At 30.3% G+C, this 15,881-nt stretch overlaps 1 protein-coding gene across 1 annotated transcript; it reads right to left on the bottom strand.

Moving 5' to 3' along the window:
- Positions 1-7,419: 7,419 nt before the first annotated feature.
- LOC111691906 lies at positions 7,420-11,663 on the bottom strand. Its single transcript, XM_023455416.1, has 4 exons — positions 11,461-11,663; positions 10,795-11,322; positions 8,851-9,169; positions 7,420-8,130 (listed from the first exon to the last, which is right to left on the bottom strand). The coding sequence occupies exons 1-4, from the start codon at positions 11,661-11,663 to the stop codon at positions 7,420-7,422; spliced, it is 1,761 nt and encodes a 586-aa protein (XP_023311184.1).
- Between the last annotated feature and the right edge of the window lie 4,218 nt (positions 11,664-15,881).

Genomic DNA, 15,881 nt, shown 5'->3' on the forward strand with positions numbered 1-15,881 from the left:
CACGTTGGGCGCCAATTTTGTTATGATATTGTTTTTATATAAATTTATATTTTAAATTTTGATATGAGATTTGGTTTTGAATAATGAATTTAATTTTAGTATTTAATTTTTAATTTATGTGTTTAATGTATTGAGTGTTGCGTTTTTTGCTTTTGCTTTATTTCTATGATGATTATTTAGATTTCACTGTACATTGTTTAATACACCTTTCTTTTCTTTCTTACCTCGTATATTTAATTATTTTTTATATATATACCCTTGCTAGCTGCCACTTAGATTTTGTTTTAAGTCTAATCTCAGGAGTCGGTTCTATTTCCTTAATTCAGGACATGTAGCATGCAGAACAAGAAAAAAATAGAGTTTTAAGATTTTACACAATATTTATTTTTTTAAGAGTTATCGTGATTATATAACAAAAACAAATTTTAAATTGATTGGCTTTTTCTCAGAACTATTTTCGTATAATTTAATTTCTAATTGAACAAATATAAAGAATATTTTATTTTCTGGTACTTTTCCTTATCCTATTANGTTCCGACCTAGTAGTGAAACTGTCAAGTTGTGTAGAGCAGAAAATAAAGGTGTGACTAAGTAATTCTTCTTTTACTACGAACCCCAAAAATATAGACATTACAGACAGACATGCTGAGAATTAGTCTATTCATCAAAATTAAGGTGAATTTTGCAAAAATAAGTAACATTTTGGCATAACGTTTAACTTAACCTAGAAATGTATAATTAGTGTCAAAAGACGCAGACATGCAAGGAATTTGAAAATGGAAAGTTCATGCATCACAAGTCCATTCAAAAGTCAGTATTTGTAGAAATAAAATTTTAAAAATGCTCATTGTACGTTGCCATAGTAATTTTCAATTGTCTTTCACATTCAATAAAACCAATATCCGGGCTCGAGGTAGCCAGTCTTCCATGTTTACCTGTAGCAGCAATCGTTAACTTTGCTCCTAGAAAACAAGTAGTGCTATCAGTTATTGTCAACAAATCAGAAAAAATTCGTGTACTTACACAGCCATCTTGGTGATTGAATGTCGTGACAAAATTTGACAGTCAAAAGTCAGAATGTTACATTAGTGGAAGTGACATTAGCCCGAAAATACATTCAGCAGTCTCTTCATAAGCAATTGGTACAACAACAACAAATTGATACAAGGTTAATTTGTATAAATAAAATAGTGACAAGTGGAATCTTTAAAAATATAGTGCAGTGTCGTTTCACCTGGGAGAAATTCCTGTAGCAGCACATAAAGGATACTTCGGCAATTTCCGCGGCGAAACGGCAGGTCAACGAGAGGAACGTCGGAGCAGCGCGACTACGTATAGCAGATTTCGCAATACAGCGTGGTTACATGCTGATTGAACAACCAGAAATATTTCATTGTAAGTGTCGTTAGTAAACAAATTTGCAAATTTAAAAAACAAAGCGCTATATCAATCTTTACATTAAAATTCCAATTGAACTACTGACAGTATAAACACACTTATGCACTGTTAAAGTAGAAATTTAGGGAGCAATTTATTGGTCAATTATTTAGTTTAAGGATTACAACAATTATTATCAATTGTAATAAAACCCATAACCTGATAAATCTTGTAATATATTGAAATTTTGTTAATTTAAATGCATCTTTCATTTAAAGAATTTAGAATAGAATCTCAACACAGTCAAATTTAAATCAAAATATATAAAAATAAAACAAAGCAAAGGAACCCACACACTGCGAGAGTCTCATAATCAAATAACAATTACATATAAAAAGTATAAAGTCCTTCACAAAAACAAAATATCATAATAATATATACGTATACCAGTGGCAATTTTGAAAATTGGATCGTTTCTAACAAAAATAAGTATATTTCATTTTATTCGAAAAATGATTGATTACTTTTTGAATTTTCTCTAGCGTTACCAAACACTACAAATGTAAAATAAATCTAGAGCAACATGTTTCTCAAAAAAAATTGTGGTATGTTTTTGTTAGGGTTGCTATTTTAAATACGTACAAATTAATCATGAGGTCCGAAAAAGATCAGTTGCGTTAAATTTTATTTATTGTTAGAGGTAGCAAGATGTAAGGCCCGGAAAAATTGCGCTAAGTAACTAGTTTATCGGACTTTTCATGATTACAGTTAATTACGTATACTTTAAAAAAATATTATTTGAACTTTTAGCGAAACAAAGAGTTCGAAATTATGTTATAGGTAAAACGATCTTTTATCTTGCAAACATTAACAAGTTGGAAGTAGTGTCAAAATTTTCAAAATATTCAACTGCGTCAAATTTCTAGTGTTTTTAGTGTATATAATCATCGGAATCTCTGCCATTTTTATTTATATCCGAGTTTTTTACGTTTAATTATATACATCATTAACATAAATTTCTTGATTCGATATTGAGTAATATCGCTTTGCGCAATCAAGTTTATACACCAACTAAAAAGGATTTTTTGGTTTAGAATCACTTAAAAACTCACCACTTAAAGTTTGTCGATGCACTTAATTAACACCCTGTATAAGTACATTAAACTCTTTCGGCAACTGAATTGTTTCATACTAACTACTACTAATATAAATGTTAGTATAGTATAAATAATAATAGTAGTAGTAATATAATAGTAAATATAAATATTACATTACTACTAATATAAATTTGAAAATAAGATTACAATCTGTGTTCTTGAAAGAAATACACGAATCAGAGCGGAATCACAAATTTGGGAGTATTATAGATATTGAAACGATATAATATAACAAAAGATATGGTTAAAGAAAATTTATGTATATTACCTAAGAAAGTATAAAATATGTAAATATGATAGAATGGGATTATTCCCAACGCTTGTGAAATTTCTTTGCTAATTATAATATTATTCAAATTACATATTGAATTTGTACATATGTACTAGAGAGAAAACTAACAATTTTCATTTAGGTAACTGATATTGTTCAAGTCCAGAGAGGTGAAATGCATGCAAAATATAAAAGACTGGAGATTTTAAGGTTTGTATATTTTTGTAGATCTAATTTTTGTAACAATTTTGCTGGCCTCTATTTGTTTTTGTTTTATTTAGTACTTAATAATAGAATAATGTTATCAAAATCAATAGACTTATTTGTGTAATTTTGATATTTCTGGTTGTTTACGTAAGACAATAAGCTTTTACGAGACGTTTTTTTATTTGTTATGTGATGTGCACTTGGAGACCCACAAACGTATCTTTATTGCCTCCGACATGTACAAGTCTAATAACCAGCAAATCCTTCCCGAGCGACGGAGACGGATTTTACGAATGAGTTTTGCGCAATCTCAACTTTGCAGTGAATGTTCTTGTGATGAATGCAGCTTGTTTTACAAGAAATGGTTTAATTAGTTTCTTTGCACCGGGCAGAGATTTTACTTTCATCCTTACTGAGTAGCACAGCCATACTAGATCTCCTGCCTGGAACCTACTTGTGTTGATTCTGAGATCGTACCGTGTTTTCAACTGATCGCTTTCAAACTTCATTTTCCGACAAGTTTTGTNTTAACACCCTGTATAAGTACATTAAACTCTTTCGGCAACTGAATTGTTTCATACTAACTACTACTAATATAAATGTTAGTATAGTATAAATAATAATAGTAGTAGTAATATAATAGTAAATATAAATATTACATTACTACTAATATAAATTTGAAAATAAGATTACAATCTGTGTTCTTGAAAGAAATACACGAATCAGAGCGGAATCACAAATTTGGGAGTATTATAGATATTGAAACGATATAATATAACAAAAGATATGGTTAAAGAAAATTTATGTATATTACCTAAGAAAGTATAAAATATGTAAATATGATAGAATGGGATTATTCCCAACGCTTGTGAAATTTCTTTGCTAATTATAATATTATTCAAATTACATATTGAATTTGTACATATGTACTAGAGAGAAAACTAACAATTTTCATTTAGGTAACTGATATTGTTCAAGTCCAGAGAGGTGAAATGCATGCAAAATATAAAAGACTGGAGATTTTAAGGTTTGTATATTTTTGTAGATCTAATTTTTGTAACAATTTTGCTGGCCTCTATTTGTTTTTGTTTTATTTAGTACTTAATAATAGAATAATGTTATCAAAATCAATAGACTTATTTGTGTAATTTTGATATTTCTGGTTGTTTACGTAAGACAATAAGCTTTTACGAGACGTTTTTTTATTTGTTATGTGATGTGCACTTGGAGACCCACAAACGTATCTTTATTGCCTCCGACATGTACAAGTCTAATAACCAGCAAATCCTTCCCGAGCGACGGAGACGGATTTTACGAATGAGTTTTGCGCAATCTCAACTTTGCAGTGAATGTTCTTGTGATGAATGCAGCTTGTTTTACAAGAAATGGTTTAATTAGTTTCTTTGCACCGGGCAGAGCGGAGAATTCTCGGCGACAAAATTCTTAGCAACAATTTTTCGCCAATATGTCACAATTTTGTTGCGTTGTATTGTATCTTATTTTCCATAATTGTTTTCAAAAAATTTAATTAGAATACGTAACATATATCTGATATTTTTTATTTTAGATCATTTTGCGCAGAACGGTGCAAAATGAAATGTTTATGTTGTTTTTTCGTTACTATTAAATCCATTGTATTGTAGCCGTGAAAAATCACACCAATCACAGCTGGTGAAACAGAACGTTGTGTTCTAATGTAACCTTGATCTTACTGTTTTAGTAATTTTTAACTGTACCCCATACAAATAACGCAATTATACAGGATGGTACATGTTTACAACAAAAGACCACAGATTCGTTGACTTAAAATAGGCAGATTTAGGCCAATTCACCTATATCCGAAATCGCTTCGTTTGGCCATTAGATGGCCTCAAAGTTGATGAAAATTTTTTCGATTTTGATTATTTTCGGGGTGTGAACTTTTGCTTTCGATCTACACATTTTGGTGTTATACAATGTTTTTTAAAACTTACAACACCGACAAAATTAATGTGTGGTGATAATGTCCGTTCATAACTATTTCCTCTTTCGTGCAATAATAACAATTTTTTATTTGATAGGTGACACCATTTGGAAGTTTTTTGGAACCTTGTAGAATTTTTATTAAATGAGCTGTTTAGGTACAAAATAATATTTATTAAATATCTACATTATCTTGCCACCATATTACAATTCTTAACAAAGTGCTAGTTGGCACTGATCTTGTAGGTTGACTGTAATTTCAATTTGATCTTTAAATCATTGTACCTGCCAATTCTTAATGAGTATTTACTACGATAAGATATATTACCATGTTACTTCATTTTTCGATATGGATACACACAGTCACACACATACGACGAATTAGAGTTACGTACAACATGCCTAATTTTATTGAGATAATTAGTAAAAACAATCAAATACAATAAAAAAGTAACAAAGTTGATATTATCAAATATAGTAGCTATAAAAACTTCAAAATGGTCACTGTTGTTTCTACAACAAAGATTAATTCAGTGAAGAAAGTTAAAGGGCACCCTTTGCAGTTCTTAAGGGCGATTTTCTAAAACGTTTATGGCAATTAGGATATGCCTCCACAACTTTTATTCAGTGTTAGCTCTGAGTAATAACGACACACCTTCCAATAACTCGGGTAAAGTGTTTTGCAAAAATTCTAAATAAAATTCCTCATTAGGTCTATTGGGTAGAATAACAGGGACAATAATAATGCTATCAATGATGATTGATAGCATTATTATGATGTTGATTGTTTTTTCTAATTATTTGAATATAATTAGGACATTGTAAATAACTCTAATTCGTCGTATGTGTGTATCCATGTCGAAAAATGAAGTAAAAGGTGGTATAACTTATTGCCGTAAACACTCATTAAGAATTGTCAGGCATAATAACTTAAAAATCAGACTGAAATTACAGTCAACCCACAAAATTAGTGCCTACTAACACTTTGTTAAGTATTGTAATATGGGTGGCACGATAATGTAGACATTTAAAAAATATTTTTTTGTACCCAAACCGCTCATTTAATCAAAATTCTACAAGAGGCCCAAAAGCTTCCAAATCCTATCACTTATCCGATAAAACATAGTTGTCATTATTACCCGAAAGAGAAAACAGTTATGAACTGATATTATCACTTTCCATCAATTTTGTAGGAGTTGTAGGTTAAAAAAAAACACTGTATAACACCAAAATATGAATATATACAAAGCAAAAGTCCACACCCCAAAAACAATCTAAATCGATTAATAGGTATTCGAGTTATTTATAAAATTCAAAAAAATTTTCACCAACTTTGAGGCCATCTAGCAGTCAAACTAAGCGATTTCGGATATAGGTGAATTAGCCTAGATCTACCTATTTGGAGTCCACGATCTGTGGTCTTCCGTTGTACACGTTATTCTGAGATATTGTAGTATAACAACCCCGGGTTCGATCGAAAAAAATAAACAAACGTAGTTGTGGCCAAAGATGTGTCGTGTGTCGTCATAAGGAATACCTACGTTGTATACATCTATTTTCTTATTGACCGGAAGGCGCTGGCTACTAACTTTAAAGAGGGGACGTATGGTTTAAATTTATAAAACAAAAGCAGAGTAAATACACCTAACTTTATTATTTACGTACAACAGTCTTCAAATTAAACATGTGACAAATAGAATGTACAACAAAAACATTAACAACCATTTAACATAAAATGAGAGTGCCAGGCTCACCTAGAGCTCCTGCGGGGAAAGAGCATGGCAGAGAAACCCACGATCGTTGTTCTAACTACCCAAATATAAATACAAAACAACCGCTAACCAAAGGCATAAATTAAGATCCTTTGCTACTGATAAATCACACCCGACTTATTTAATGTGTCACTAAATGTCATCTCACTCAAATTTGACATACAGACTTCCAAGTAAAACTGAAGAGGTTTGGTGTTAGTTAGCTGGCAGGGCCGGAAGGTAATAATAACAACAATAATAACAACAACAATAATAACAACAACAATAATAATATGCTTCATTTCTCCTGAGACAAAATACAATGCTTGGAAAACGTCAAGTAAATACAATAAAATTCAAGGTACTGGAGTCCCATACGGGAGGAAATCCAGAGCAATTTTCTTTGTATTCAATTATCCTTTTTACAGATTCATTCCTCACGGGCGAAAATGTTAGTAAATTCAACAGGGCCCTTATATGCGTATGACAAAGTGAGAACAAGAAATGCTTTATTACTTGTTTTTCGAACAACGTAATCATGACAAGACAAGTTAAATGTGAAACAAAGGAGTTGTTATTGCAATATCCGGGCAGACACGACAATATATATTGTTATGATATTGTTTTTATATAAATTTATATTTTAAATTTTGGTATGAGATTTGGTTTTGAATAATGAATTTAATTTTAGTATTTAATTTTTAATTGATGTGTTTAATGTATTGAGTGTTGCGTTTTTGTCTTTGGCTACTTGGCAAATATGGCATGTCTGTATTATGTTTTTGGTTATCTGTCTGTCATGTTTGCTGTAATAATTTTCTCGGAATAGTCTCCATGTTTTGTCTAACCCAACATGTCCATAGTCTTTATGTAAATTTTCTATTATCTGTTTCGTCAAATCCGTCGTAATGGCATATAGTTCTTCCTCTTTTATCCGTTTTATGAAACAGTTATTTTGGAACTTTAATTTTGCCTTTTCTTCGTTTGTCAGTTTTCGTTGGTCTTCTTGTATGGCTGTCATAGAAAATATTCCGTCGTTGTCTCTCATTAAATTTATTCCTACTTTAATCTGTCTAGGTTCGTCTACTTGTCTACTGTCCATTCGTGTCAAAGCATCTGCAAGTATATTTTGTTTTCCAGGTATGTATTGTATGTCAAAGTCATATTCTGTAAGTAACAGTGCCCATCTGTGGATGCGATTATTACCAAATTTGTTGCTTAGTATTGAAGTCAAAGCTTGATTGTCTGTCTGTACTGTAAATTTGTTGCCTAATAGATAAAATCTCATTTTTGTTATTGTGAAGATTATACTCGCTAGTTCTATTTCTGATACACTATAGTTTCGTTCGTGTTTTTTCGTCACCCTTGATGTGAAAGCTATTGGTACCTCGTCGTTGTCTTGTCTCTGTAATAGTACACCTGCAAGTCTTTGTATCGATGCGTCTGTCCGTATAATAAAAGGTTTGTTATAGTCCGGGTGATAAATTTTTAAATTTTCCAAAATTAAATTTTTGATATTGTCAAAAGCTTTTTGTTGTCGTTCTGTCCATGTCCAATTAACATTTTTCCTTAGTAATTCAATTAAAGGTAGTTCAAAGTTTGTCAAGTCTGGTATAAGTCTTTTAAAATAATTAATCATTCCCAAAAATCCCCGTAATGTCTTTAAATTTTGTGGTCTTTTGTATTGTCGTATCGTCTGTATACGTTCTTCGTCCATTTGTATCCCTGTTTGATTTATTTGATAGCCTAAATATGTGACTTTTTCTTTGTAGAATTGACATTTCTCAATATTTAGTTTCAGTCCGTTTTTATCTAGTTCTTCGAGTACAATGTCTAAATGTCGTCTGTGATTTTCAATGTTGTCAGAGTAAATTAAAATATCATCTATATAATGTAATACAAATTTATCATATTTGTTCAATATGTTATGCAATGCCCTTACAAGCGCGGAACAAGAACTCTGCAAGCCAAACGGTGTGACTTTAAACTGAAATATTTCCCCATCTACTATGAAACCTGTGTATTTCCTTGATTCTTCTGCCAAAGGAATTAACCAAAAACTATGCTTAAGGTCTAATTTTGAAAAGATTTTTGCATTTGTAATTCTACCTAATATCGCATCTACCATTAATGGTGCCTCATACTGTGGAATCGTGTACTTATTTATAGTCCTAGCATCTAAACAAATTCTTATATCACCACTTTTCTTGGTCACTATCACAAGAGGATTTACATAAGGTGTATTACTTCTTTCTATAATTTCATCTTTTAGTAGTTTTCCAATTTCATTCCTTACTTTGTCTTTATGCATATATGGAATAGGATATGTTTTTGCTCTAAAATTATCTATATCTCTTACCTCTAACTTATGAACATAGCTTTCTGCCACTCTCATTTCATTTGACACTAAACCTTCATACTTCTTAAACATTTCTCTCACTTCCCTATCATAATTATTATCAACATTTAATTTTATTTCATTTATATTAAATACCTCATTATTCACCTCATCATCATAATAATAATCATCACCTTCTTCACATAAATTCATCTCTTTAACATTCATTACTTTTTCATCAACTACCTTACATTCTATGCTTTCACCTATGTTCATAATTTCTTGTTTGTTTTCTTTAAAATCTATCCATATCTCATTTATACATAATTTTCTTAATTTATAATCTATTTTAGCATTATATTTATTTAGATAATCGGAACCTAGGATAATGTCCATTGTCATATCTGGAACTACTAAAAATTGAAACATTAATTTACTCTTTCCAAATTCTAGTGTGATATTTAGCATTTTGTTCACCTGGTACATTTTCTTTTTATTAGGACCAATTAATATTATTTTATTTATTTTAGTTATATGTTGTTTTAAATTTTGAAACTTTTCCACTATATTTTGGCTTATCAGTGATGCTTCTGATCCAGAATCAATTAATACCTCTAAATTTTCATCTTGAAATTTTGAATTAACATAAATTAAAATATTATTTTGATTTACTACTACATTTTCATCTAATTTAATAAATTCTCTTGGATGGGAATATTTACTATGATTTATTTTAATGATTTGTTCATTTGACTTGCAATTTAATGAAAATTTGACTGATCTTGTGTATTTGAATTTCTAGGTTGTCTATCTAAAGAAATGGATCTACGATTTTCAAATCTGTCCTCATCGTTTGGTTGTCTGTTCCCTCGTTCTTCGGATCGGCTGTTACTTCTCACACGTTGAAAATTTACCTGTCTCACCTGTTGATTTTCATCTCGTCTGGGCTGATATTGATGTATTCGTGAATTGTGAAATGCGTTCGGTCGATAACCATTATTGACATTGTTATTATTATTATAGTAACCTGTGTTTGAATTTCTATTTGGATTATAATATTGATTATTGTTATTATACCTTGAATTGTTACTTTGATTATTAAAATTGTTAATACTTCGATCTCTGTTACTTTGATTGTTATTCATATTGTTATTATATCTAAAATTCCCATTTGTGTTGTTATTACAATTGTTACTTCTCTGAAATTGCATGTTGTTATTATTATTATTAGGCCTAAAATTGTTGTGGTTTCTGCTAATGAAATTGTTTAAATTCTGATCATTCGATCTATTAAAATTTCTGAAGTTACTATGATTATAATTGTTGTGACTAAAATTTTGATAATTTTGACTTCTACTACTATTGTTAATATGGTTGTTACTAGAATTTTGATATTTACTGTTTGTATTTCGTTCTACTCTTGCGAGATAGTTATATAATTGTTCTATGTTTTGTATGTTCTGCATCGCCACTGTCTCGGCTATCTCAGGTTTATATTGTCTTGAGATATATAAAACAATATCTTGTTCAGCTATGTTCGGTGTTAGGTATTGCGCGGATGAATACAATTGCATTGCATAATTTGTTAAACTATTTGATAATTTCGGGTTGTATTTTCCAAAGTACAGTCTTTCTCTTATCACTATTTGTGCAGTGTCCCCCCAGAAATGTTGAATAAATCTTTGTGTAAATTGTGTGTACTCGTGTATATTGTTTTCTACTCCATTATACCATAGTAAAGCCTCGCCTTCTAGATTTTCCCTGATAAGTTCCTTAATCCTTTCATTCCTTGTTTCTTCGTTTTGAATCCTATCCTGCAATTCTTGAATTTTCCTTGTTATCGATCTTAAAAATACGACTGGATGTAATCTGTTTATTTTTCCAGAAAATTTATGCATCTTGTTCTCTTCATGGCATATCACTCTGGTTATTACTTCTCCATCTTTGTTTTTCATTTCCCTTACTCTTTGTACCTCTTTCTTGAGTTCTTCTATCTGCTCCTCTGTCCTTTTTCGTTCTTCCTCCAGCACATCCTGCTTTCCTATTAATCCTCCTTGCACTTGCCTTTTTACTTTTTCTATTTCTTGTGTGTTTTTATTCATATTTCTTCCAATCTTCTCTATTTCATTTTCTTGTTTATTCATTTTATCTTCTATTTCTATTGTCTTTGTCACAATCGTTGCTACATCCTGGTCTATTCTTTCCACGTCCTTGTTAATGTCCATTTTCCATGATTGAAAATCTTTTCTTATTTCTTCTCTTATGTCTTGAATTTTTATATCTAGTAGTGTTTCCATTTTTTTCATGTCTTCTTTTCTTCCTTTTTCTATTTTTTCTATATCTTCTTTTCTTCCTTGTCTGATTATCTCTGTCAATTTTTTTCTGTCTTCCTCTTGCCTTTTTCTGTCTTCCTCTTGCTTTTTTCTGTCTTCCTCTTGCTTTTTTCTGTCCTCCATTATCGTCCTCATCATTTCCTCCAACATACTTTTTATTCCTACGTCACTTCCTCCACTATGAGTTTCTTGTTCTCCCATACTTTCCTGTTCTGATATTTCTTCACTGTCGTTTTCTCCAATCTGCTTTCCACTTCTTAAATCCATAATTCTCTTCACGTTTTTTTTTCGAAGACCTCACGTTTTTTTCGAGCCTCACGTTTTTTTTTTTTCGAGCCTCACGTTTTTTTTCGAGCCTCACGTTTTTTTTCGAGCCTCACGTTTTTTTTCGAGCCCCACGTTGGGCGCCAATTTGTTACGGTTATATTTGTTTTGGTTTTGAATATTGTGATTTAATTTTAGTTTTTAATTTTTTAATTTATGTGTTTAATGTATTGAGTGTTGTGTTTTTGCTTTTGTTTTATTTCTGTAATTATTATTTAGATTTTACTGTACATTGTTAAATACACCTTTCTTTTCTTTCTTACCTCGTATATCTAATTATTTTTTTTTTTATACCCTTGCTAGCTGCCACTTAGATTTTGCTTTAAGTCTTATCTCAGGAGTCGGTTCACTTTCTTTACTTCAGGACTTGTAGCATACAGAACAAGAAAAAATAGAATGTTTAAGAATTTACAATATTTATATTTTTCTTTAAAAAAATTTATCAGTTATCGTGATTATATCATAACAAAAACAAAACAGAAGAAAATTTTTAACTTGATTGGCTTTTCCTTCAGAAATATTTTCATATAATTTAATTTCTAATTGAACAAAAATAAAGAATATTTTATTTGCTATTACTTTTCCTTATCCTATTACACTTTTTACAATACAAGAGCTTGGTAGTTTTTTAATTTCTTTTCAAAAATTTTTTTATCTGACTTACTTATGAATACTACTTTCAACACTCGCTCGTATATTGTATTGCATAACTTAAATATCTACCCTTAATAGTATAAAACTGACATTTAATTACAAATGGCCGTCAATGTTCGAGATTAATTTGAGCTCATTCAAATTAGGATGGTTTTAAAAGCTGGTTTTGGGATTTATTTATCTTTGGCCTTTTCCAGGTAAGTCCTGTTATTTAGTTTGACCTTTTTTTTCTTTTATAAGGTAAACTATATCACAATTTAATTGTTTAAGCTATAGCATTTAATTTTTATTTATTTTGTGCACTTTATTTTTATTTTTAAAGGTACCTGTTGATCGTTGGATTCGGCTTTCCTTGCTGGAACGATGGGTTTTTTATTACCAATTATGGGCCACTGGAATACTCTTGATACTGCCTTTTAATGGGTTACAAAAATTTTCTTGCCTGATGAATTTCTTTGTAGATTTTGAAGATAAACGATTTTTAAGATCACTGGTAAGTTTTATTTTACTTTCTGCCTGTTATATCTTAAATATTCTATGATTTTTCTGAGCTACTTCTAATATCTGGCTTCTTCCCAATAAAAAAACCAAGCCGTAACTATCAATAAACAATTGTTTTTTCGCCTTCTGGAAGTTTCTAGTGTTTCCTTTTTTATTAAGGTCCCTTCATATAGTTTCCAGTTTTTGGGCATACCTTTTTCACTACACTTTCACCTCACTACTTACATCTAATACATTTGTGACAATGTCTTTCTATTTCTAACATATAAATTTAGTACTTTTTGTGAAATATTCTTTATTTATGTTCTTTCTTTTGTAGGTCATATTCTGGTTCTTGTAAAGCCAACCTTAGTTTTGACATGTGCTAAATTTTATAATTTAATTTGACATTTGATATTAAAATTTCATCATTGTATTCAGTTGATTGAAAATATCTTCTCTACATCTAATCGTCTACCTAATTTATGCATATCATATTCATCTATGGATATTTGTCTTTCTTTTGATATATGTCACACTGGGTTTAAATTCTGTTTTCTTACTATACTGGGTCTGGCAATTATCGATGTCATGTTTTTTTTTTTAAATTATTTTTGCACTTATGAGTTAAATTTAAAATTATCTCCTTTATACTATATGATATTCTTATTTGATACTTATTTTATATTCAGAGTCTTTGTATTAACAATTTTATGCTATTTTATTGTCTGCTATATTTTAATTAATTTTATTTTTGATCTAAAGTTCGGTCAGGTAATATTTCCATTGTGATATTTTTTTGTGTATTTCCAATTTATTACAATTTACATATTTTAACATGTAATAAATAATGAGCAATCTTTAATAATAATTATAACAATTTTTCGTTAGAAAAATATACGCCCCTGAGCATAAAACAATGAAGGCTAAACATACACAGAATTATTATCATGAAACATCTATAATCATCACAATCATAAGATTACATAGAACAATTTACAACAAAGTACTCAGAGAATAATTACCTGCAAATTAATACCGGTTAAACACTTTTAATTTTTCACTTATGTATTTTCATCGTACACCGATCGTCTTACTTTTCACTCTGCGTTGTTCTCACCTCAACTATTTAGGCTTCCTTCCAGAATTCCCCACCTAAGCGTTTGTTTTTGCGCTTCCTTCTACCAACTGTCATTATTACGTTTTCATTATTATACAACACCCATGCAACAGGTGACGTCGAAGTTGATAGGATAAGTATGGTTTTGCAAAATATCCTGTATAGCCATATTATATATTTTCTTTGGTAAAATCGATCTTCTTTATTTACAGTATCTGTTGACAATTCTGTAAGTTATGTTTACTGGCTGCTCGGATTAATATGTTAATTTTTATTTACTTAAAAAACAAACATTATTTAAAGAACAACGGAGTATCTTACTGAGATCACTTTTTTTTTAAAAAATGTTTCATACAAAATTTGTAGGGTGAAAAGGAAGTTATCTTGACATGACTTTGAAAATGACCTTGACCTTGACTTCAAGAAGATCAAATTCAAAATTTTAAATGGAACCCTCTTATAGCAGTTTTTTATTCTCTTTCGGGTACTTGTTTTCGGTGAAATGAAGAATTTCTTCTTTCTTCTGATTAGCTGAAGATTGAAGTGTGTAGGAGCAATTTTCAAGGTAATGTCAAGATAGCCCACTTTTCACCCCATAACTTTTGTATGAAACATTTCAAAAAAATGATCCCAACAAGGTACGCAAATCTAAAAAGTAATAAGAACAAAATGTTTTTTTTTTTCGTTTTTCAATCGAAATGCATGGTAAAAAATGGATGTTTCCATTTAAAAACAATAACTTCCGGTCTAAAAAATACTTCCGGTCTAGACCGGAAGTCGTAATATGAACCTTTCAAGGGCCCCCCTCGGTGCCCTACAATTTTTATCTGAAACTATTTTCAAAATAATCGAGTTCAACCGAGGTATTATTTTGTCTCTAGATAAATGCCCCACCCAGTATATATTTCGTTGTTTCTCAAATTTTCCGTGGGTTTCTAAGAACAATGTAGATTAACATCTAAGCTTCTAAGAATATGAAAGAAAGAAATATAAAATGTTCTAGGAAAATCATTAAACAAAGTAGTAAACAAAATATGTATAACAAACCACACTACCACGACTTTCATTTTCGCTCCTGGGCGTTCTCTCGATTCTATGCAACACATCGTTGATCCTCTTGATTACCGACTTCTGGAGCTTAGGAGATTTTACTTTCATCCTTACTGAGTAGTACAGCCATACTAGATCTCCTGCCTGGAACCTACTTGTGTTAATTCTGAGATCGTACCGTGTTTTCAACTGATCGCTTTAAAACTTCATTTTCCGACAGAGTTTGTCATAAATGGACTCGACAGATCTGCATTTTGTTTAGTCTATAACCAGCAACAACTGATGGTAGGTACAAAATTATTTTCTATAATGCTACAAATTAATTGTAGATAATTATGTTTAAAATTATGTAAAAATTTAATTGTTGTCAAGTGATCAAGGAAACATTAATACGGCATGCGGGGAGCCTCGAAGTGAACATGACTCGATAGCATATTTAACCATGCTCATGCTTTCGAGTCATCCTGCCCCTGTTATTTATCTTATCGATCGCACTAAATGATGTCACGAATTAGCGCAGCAGTAAACACTCATTAAAAACATTCATTTTGTGCGTCAATCTTTAATGATTAATTATTTATTAATTGGGAGATTTCTAATATTTTCACTACATGATTATACATATAATTATATAAAAAATGTTAAAAAAATATATATGCTCATTATCAAGATCAGATGATTCCTTTTCGTATCAGCGCAAACTCTATCGGGACTAAATTTACCTAAACTTGTTTCCTGAACCTCTTCAAAGCATTTTCGTGATATGAACTTTTTTTTTCAAAATACATTTTAAATTATTATTATTTATTAACAATTTTTTAATTTTATCGATTTTTCAGCTAAGCTCTTTTAGATGT

This window comes from Anoplophora glabripennis, unplaced genomic scaffold (genome assembly GCF_000390285.2).
Source record: "Anoplophora glabripennis isolate ALB-LARVAE unplaced genomic scaffold, Agla_2.0 scaffold653, whole genome shotgun sequence".
NCBI classification, from domain to species: domain Eukaryota; kingdom Metazoa; phylum Arthropoda; class Insecta; order Coleoptera; family Cerambycidae; genus Anoplophora; species Anoplophora glabripennis.

Excerpts from the sequence above, each read along its gene's own strand:
- LOC111691906 (XM_023455416.1), bottom strand. The coding sequence starts at position 11,663 with ATGGATTTAAGAAGTGGAAAGCAGATTGGAGAAAACGACAGTGAAGAA. Across the intron at positions 11,323-11,460 it reads CAAGAGGAAGACAGAAAAAG|AGAAGAAATAAGAAAAGATT; the intron begins GCAAGAGGAAGA and ends TCAAGACATAAG. Across the intron at positions 8,131-8,850 it reads AGTATGAGGCACCATTAATG|AGACAAGACAACGACGAGGT; the intron begins GTAGATGCGATA and ends GTACTATTACAG.